This window comes from Perca fluviatilis, chromosome 3, assembly GCF_010015445.1.
Source record: "Perca fluviatilis chromosome 3, GENO_Pfluv_1.0, whole genome shotgun sequence".
NCBI lineage: Eukaryota > Metazoa > Chordata > Actinopteri > Perciformes > Percidae > Perca > Perca fluviatilis.
In genome coordinates, this window is record NC_053114.1 from 26,885,262 (window position 1) to 26,892,856 (window position 7,595).

Below are 7,595 nucleotides of genomic sequence, written 5' to 3' on the forward strand. Positions count from 1 at the left end.
TTTAAATCAGACTGTCACTGAACCTTAATTGTTAATGAGTCAGCATTTTAAAATAATGTCCTAATGAAGTCATAGGGACCATTTAGAAAAAAACTTTCTTTTTGGCTTGAGCGCTACAAAACTTTATTTGTTTTGTCCCTCAGACTGGAGCTGAAGTTGAAGAAGGAGAACTGGGGCTTCTTGAGTGGGGGCGGCTCCCGGCAGGTCTTGTTCGTTGGGGGTCAGGGAGACATGCCTGTACTGAAGCCTTCGAGCAAATCTCTGCAGGTCAGCATCGGCCCAGGGCTTCCGAAGAACACGCGTGAGTATTAACAGACCCAAAATACAGAAATGACCTGTTATATGAGTTGTTGCTATGAGCTGTGATAACGTAAACCTGAGGTGTGGACTCAAGTCACACGATGTACGCAATGAAGTGCAGTCGTGAATTTGACTGTTGGTCTTGGCAGCATATTCAAAGACAGCACAGACATCCCAGTGTTCACAATTTAAACCTACAGAAGGATAGGTAACACTTTACTTGAAGGTATCTACGTAAGAGTGACATGAACACATCACGCTGTCATGATGACACAGTCATGACACATGAACCCTAACCATAACCATAACCATAAACCATAACTTGACAAAAACCGAATGACACTTACTAAAAGAAGCGTTATGTCATAAACGTTTATGACTTGTTTATAATGTTTATGACACATTCATGACAGTGTCATGTCACTCTTATGTAGATACCTTCAAGTAAAGTGTAACCGAAGTATATAACCTAAAACAGATCAGCAATTATTATTTAGATATGCTTTTATTTGAATGAATGCAATACCATAATACTCTGTAGAGAGAGGGCAGAGAGAAAAGAGAAAAGGGGACTGTGAGAGCCAACAATATTGATACACTTAATATGAATGAAAATAGTTTTTTTATTAGTTAAGTTATTAACTAATAAAGTTATTTTGTTGAGTTTAAAATAGCCTCATTTTATATATTTGTGCACTGTTTTTTTTTTTATTCCATGTAACACAAAGCATTTCAAAGCATTTATGATTTTCATTATTCTCAATGTTCTTAATCTGTTCTTGGTTAACATTGAAAAAGCGTTACATTTGATGATGAACTCATTGAAACCCAACTTTTTCAACTTCAATATCACAACGGTTTTTTTGTGTTATTAAATAATATAAAACTGTATAAAATTGTGCAACAGGAAACAATATGTAATAACATGTGACTGGATATGAAAGCACTACAATAAAGTATTAAAAGAAATATATATATATATATATATATATATATATATATATATATATATATATATCAGAAATTGACATTTACTTGTGACTTTCACAATCTCTCATGTATAAACATCTATTTCAGATACAGCCGCAAAATATTAATGTATTACACTACCTCACGCCCTCTTCTCTTCATTTCTGTCCTACTCAGGCCCCACCAGGAAGAGCTTCTCTCAGGTTCGCTCCAATGGGTCCAGAACTCACCAGAACATCCCGTCGAGGGCTGCACCGGGACCTCCAGGTGCAGCGTTTACATCAACCATCTCACAGGATGTGAACAGGTTTCTCTGACATCCATGTGGACTGTCTAAAACTATCTTCTTCTCTTTTTTTTGCAGTTGCTCACCAGAATGGTGGCCCTAGAAACCACGTAGCCAATCAGAGGAACTCCCACCACCACAATCAGAGGAATCCCTCGCCTGGCAACGCAACACGCCCTTTCCTGCCCAGCAACGCCAACCAGCTGAAGGAACAAGGCGGCAGCCGGCTGAAGCCCAACCTGGACTGTCTGAAAGTCCCTGATCAAGGAGCCGCAGGGTGAGACACTGACACAACACACAGTAAATTAAAACACACAAACTACACAGTACATACAGGAGTAGAGAAAAAAACACGAACACACACACACATACACACACACACACAGATAACATAGACTTAAACTACTACTATACAAAGGTGGATCATATTAAACTGAATGCAGTTTGAGTATTTGTTAACCCTTCATCCTGTGTCTTCCTAACTGTCTCTGTTTAGTGTACACTTTGTTGTCCCGCTTTTGGAGACTTCCTCCTTTAACATATTAAATAGTTTTATAGGTTTTGTCATAATCTATGAGCAGGTGAATTGGCCTCTTTGGAGCTGTTTTTGATATCTTGTGTAAAAAAAAAAAACAACAACTCATATTTCTAAGCAGTGAGATGTCAAGACACGAACATGTGATTCAGGTGAATCACATGTTCGTGTCTTGACATCTCACTGCTTAGAAATGGAAAATCTCAGTGTCACACAACCAAAGAAAACTAAAAATGTGTGAATTGAGTGATACAAATGCTGTTTTTCTACACCAGAACTGAGTTTGTTGGTTCTGTGGTGATGCAATTTGAACTCTAGTCATAAAAATGTTGATTGTCATTTTCCCAAAAGGCAAGATCCTCTTTTCTATTTCCATTACAAGGAATTTGACAAGTATGACTCACACATTTATGTGCTGACACCACTTTAATAGCTGATGTAATGCTAATTATCATTCAGCCTAATATGACTCAACTATGTAGCATTTAGTTTACACTTAAAGCCCTCTCCCATTAAGTTTCGTACATTCCGGTGTCTACTCTGTATACATGTATTAACACACATAAAATCATTTATATTTATATATATAAATATATATAAATAACTGCTAAATGTGATGTGATAAGGTTTTTATGTCTCACGTCACATTGCACACACACATTTTTATATTTCCACAGGTACCATACACTTATGCATGTTTGTATTTCTGTAATTTGGCATAATTTGGATAATTTATTCTTTTGTAGCAATGGAGACAGACGGCCAACTTCAAATGGAGGAATGTGAGTTGGAGTGTTTGCAGTGTTCTGGGTGGTGGTTCAGGACTAGAAAAGCTTTCAGCAGCAGGATATGTTGATGCTTCTCCTCTTGTACATTTGTTCTTTTTTTTAAACTGCAAGAAGACAAATTTCAAACTTTTTAAAGGAGCCAACTGTAGTCCGCAACTAATATGTCATTCTCTGCTGCTCAATGCTCAATTTCTTTGATATCAAAAGGGATTTCTTCTACAATTCATTTTAATACGGTAGATCTTTCATTTTGTGCAATGAAAGACTCTTGAAAGAGTTTTTGTAATGAAAGAATCCCTGCTGTGCACCTCTTCTAATGCCTCATTTTAATCAGGGATCTATTTGTATTGAAGAGATGAACATTGAGGATGAGGAGGCCTAAACATTTTTACTCCATAAATGCATATATTGCAGATGTATAAACTAACTGTTACCACTTCAACTATTCAGAATTGTTTGATCCTCAGTTAGTTGGAACAGTTGACTCAAGTTGTTCACTCTCATTCTTAGGTATTACATTTGGCATTGTGTTAAAAACTAATTTGAAAAGAAAATTGACTGTGTATACAGTATACATAAGGGGTTTTCCAAGTAAATGAACCCAGCCAATATAAACAGAAATCTTAAAGATACCACTTACTCTGGATCAACACTCTCTGCTCTGAAAGGTTTCCTCAAATTTTGTGAAAGATAAAGTGTGTACTCAATCACCATCTTGTGGCTGATTTGTGAACAGCAACAGCTTGTTCAAATGAAACAGTAAGCATTATCTGACATGTATTTATCCAGGAGGGTTTACAGTTGATAGACCTTTTTCACGGCAGACATGTTGACATGTCATAGTAGGAAAAGCACAGGTTCAAAACCATTAATGATGGCTGCATTCCACTTAGGAGAGGCCCTGGTATTGTGCATGCTGACTCACTGAAATAGCTCACTGGGACACTTTTGAATTGAGCCATCATTAAGATCGTTGCTTTTCCTACTATGACAAGTCAAACATTTCTGCTGTGAAAAAGGTCCATTACAGCTTGATCACAATGTGGTTCTGACAGCTGTGGAAAAATCTAATTGGAGTCAAGATGTTTTTACCTAACAAGATGGTGATTATGCACACATGTAGTATTTTTGAGATGTACTTTGTTAAAGTGTAATATTCCATTAAAAACACCACCTAAAAACAGCTTGTTTTGACTTAACTTCACAGCCAACTGCAGCACAGTGAACTGAACTTTTCACGCACTGTAGCACCCTTCTGCAAAGGTTGACAGTTGTGTGGTTTTCCTTATTTTTTTTTTATTTTTTATAATGACTCAGAGCCCACAGACCGTCAGCCAGCAGGCCTGCGCCGGGAGGAGGACGACCCAAACCTGCACCCAAACCCAAACCCCAGGTGCCCCAGTGCAAAGCTTTGTACGCCTACGACGCTCAGGACACAGACGAGCTCAGCTTCAATGCTGACGACGTTATCGACATCATCAAAGAGGGTAAGATTTTTTTAATCCTTTTTCGTGATATTGTACTTCAATGTTTGTGAAGGTCTCGGTCAGGTGTTGGCTTGAAATGGGCCACTAATTTCGTTATGTCTGTCGGTTTAGATGCATCTGGGTGGTGGACAGGACGACTTCGTGGAAAGCAGGGACTTTTCCCCAACAACTATGTCACCAAGATCTAGGAGCTGCCGGTTTACAGCTCGAGGATGAGAGCCTGCTGCGTCCTCGCTGATCCTCTCAGAGGACGGGATGGAGGTTACAGTCAGAGAGAGAAGCACTGTGAGAGTCCTCAAGGAGAGAAACTCACACTTCCTCCACTGCTGCCTTGTAGTGAATGAATGTAACTCGGTTACACCACAAGACCAAAAGACCGTCAGGCTTGAAATGAGGTTTTGCTTTAAAGACAAGAAGACTGTTTGACCCTGGGGTCTGTTTTCCTCCACAGTCCCCTTTTGAGTACTGAACAAAACTATTTATTGTATTTATAGCTTTCTGTGTTCTTCTTACTGTCATTTATCTCTTGCTGAGGATTTGAGCTCAACCGTTTTTGAAGCATTGGAATGAGGTATGCTTAATCTGTGGGACCAGGCTGTGATTTTTATTTTCAAATGAAGGTTTTATTGCTGAATCAAAGGTGATCGTCTCAGTGGCACAACTGAAGCGACTGCTGCTTTACCAGGAATATTTATTATGTTGCAAAACTGTAACTACTTACAGGGAACGGCATTTCAGTAAATCATCACACTGGGATTTTTAATGATTTTAAATACCAAAGCAATTAAAATTTTAATAGATCTGTTCCACATGTGCAAAACAAAATTCAATGCAGTCAAGTGGTGAATCACCTGGAGAATTATTGTAATCTTTAATTTGTTGTTGTTTTTGTTTTCCTATCACACCAGTATATTTTAGACACAGAGTAGAGGCCATGTATATTGTAACCTAAGCATGTTGTCTGTGGTGTATTAGCACTTTATTGGTACAGGTACTACCTTGGACACAGACATCTTCACTCGTCCATTCGGTAAGTGAAGTTTATAAAAGACAGGTCGCAAAGCGAGCTGTAAGCTGACTTACGGAGGAGTATCATTTGTTTACATTAAATGATAAAACAGGCATTTTAGATCTGATTCTGTATATGTGTTCATATTTTAGGAGTACGCCTGTTATTGGTTAGAATTTAAATTAATGTTTTTGTATTTTTTCTGAAGGATCTCTCTGCTTTTGATACTCACAGGGCTGCTGTATTTCCAGTTCACAGCTTCCCAGCTACACATAGATAATAATGGTTATCACGGATTAGGGTGAATGGATTTTTGTTTGTGCAAAAGTTGTTTTAGGTGAAAGAATTTTGTTGACATTTTCCCGTAGCACTACAAAGAATTCCTTTTGCTTCTGCAAATCTTTTGCATTGCTGTTGCATTACTTACACATTCCTTAGTATACATAATTTTTCAATGAAGTAACCACATTATGCTCTAGTCAGTAAAAGAACAGCTGGGATTTTTGTCATAGATCTTGTGCATCATCAAATACTGTATGGTTTGATCTTGGATGGTTGACAACATCCTTGTGCAATACAAAACAATAGCTGAGTCTTTTAATAAAGCATGTAATATTGTACATGTAACTGCTTTTTGTTTTATTATCTGAGAGCACATTACAGCACATGAACAGTGAGGATCAATCAGATGTTTGTTTATTACCATATTTATCTGGACTGCAGTCCCAAGATTTTAGAAATACTGAGATCATTAGTTCGTTAGGCTACTCCAACAGACCAGACCCCACTAAATAATCTGTCGGGTTTTTGCTTGGCTGTTTTTTCACATTTAATAAATTAATTTAACTGTTCAGATATATAGTTTTTGGTGAATGTAATTGTTTATATAGAAGCATGTTTCCTTACATGATTGGTCTGAAAATCTTTACCTTCTTACATACTTTTTTTTTTTTTTAAGTGCCAAATTGTATTTTTTTTATAATGTATACATTTCATCAATTTTTTTTTTAACTAAAATGTACAAATTTAAGAACAGTATAAATTGAAATTGTATCAGGCAAAATCATGACAGAATACATTTTATCTAACTTTATGTGACACTTTGCACTAAGATGATAGTTGCTGCGTTCATGCCACCTCGGAATAACCGGCACCGCCCCCCGGTTACGTTGTTTTTCCGACTGGCAGCGTTCACATGGTCGGGATGCGTGTTCTTCTTCTTCTGTTATATTGGCGTTTGGCATAACAACTTTTTGCATGACTGCCACCAACGGTTGGCCGTAGCCGAGAGCATCAGGTGTGTGAAAACATGGAGGCCACAATAACAAAAGATTTGCTGCTGTTTTCTTATACGAGCATCCAAACAGCACATCGCCAAGTGTTTGTTTGTGTTATCTGGAGGACAACGAACGGGAAAAGACACGGATAATGTGTTGTTGTTTTTTATACATAGGCCTATTTATGAATAATTTTAAACATATTATGTCTGTGTATGTTTCTTGGCAGAGGCATTTGTCCACAATAAACAGTTTATTGTCATTAAAATATGTTCAGTGAACCAAAGTCGCCTCCATCAAACGTCAGTTGTCAACAACGCGTCACCAACTGGGAAACTCGGTTATCAAAATCCAGCCAGTTTCCCACCTCTGATTCCCACAGGACGTTACGTGAATGGTGACGTTTTCACTCGGAAAAACGTTTTTCCGATGTCCATGAACGCACGGAAAGGCTTTTTTGTTCTCCAGTGAACACAAGCAGACCTTTTTCATGGACGCATTTTGACATGCCACGGCAGAAAAGCACAGGTGTAAATAATCAAATGAACTGACGCCTGTCTCACTGTCATGAGCCATCATTAATTTTAGTAACACCTGTGCTTTACCTGATATGACAAGTCAGACTCTGTTGTAAAAAGGTACAATAGACCTTTTTCACAGCAGACATTTTTGACTTGTCGTAGTAGGAAAAGCACAGCTGAAATTGATAACCTTAACGATGGCTCAATTCCATCTAGCGTCCCAGTGAGCTATTTCAGTGAGTCAGCATGCACAATACCATGGCCTCTCCTAAGTGGAATGCAGCCATCATTAATGGTTTTGAATACACTTTGTTTTTTTCTTTCTGCAGCAGCCAAAATGGACACTGCTGCTCAACTACAGAGAGACAAAAGGGAGGGTGGATAAAATGGTATGAAGTGTGAGAACAAACAGTAAATATTGAG

At 38.0% G+C, this 7,595-nt stretch overlaps 1 protein-coding gene across 2 annotated transcripts in view; it reads left to right on the top strand.

Moving 5' to 3' along the window:
* The window catches only part of myo1ea (myosin IEa), a 50,142-nt gene extending 44,141 nt beyond the window's left edge, over window positions 1-6,001 (top strand). Inside the window, exons 24-29 of one of the 2 annotated variants that reach the window (XM_039794472.1) lie at window positions 144-301; window positions 1,447-1,536; window positions 1,634-1,832; window positions 2,837-2,872; window positions 4,196-4,365; window positions 4,477-6,001. In XM_039794472.1, the coding sequence (XP_039650406.1) occupies window positions 144-301; window positions 1,447-1,536; window positions 1,634-1,832; window positions 2,837-2,872; window positions 4,196-4,365; window positions 4,477-4,553 (730 nt within the window). In that variant the 3' untranslated portion in view covers window positions 4,554-6,001. The remainder of the gene's footprint in view (window positions 1-143; window positions 302-1,446; window positions 1,537-1,633; window positions 1,833-2,836; window positions 2,873-4,195; window positions 4,366-4,476) is intronic. The other variant, XM_039794473.1, reaches the window with a different exon arrangement.
* Window positions 6,002-7,595: the final 1,594 nt, after the last annotated feature.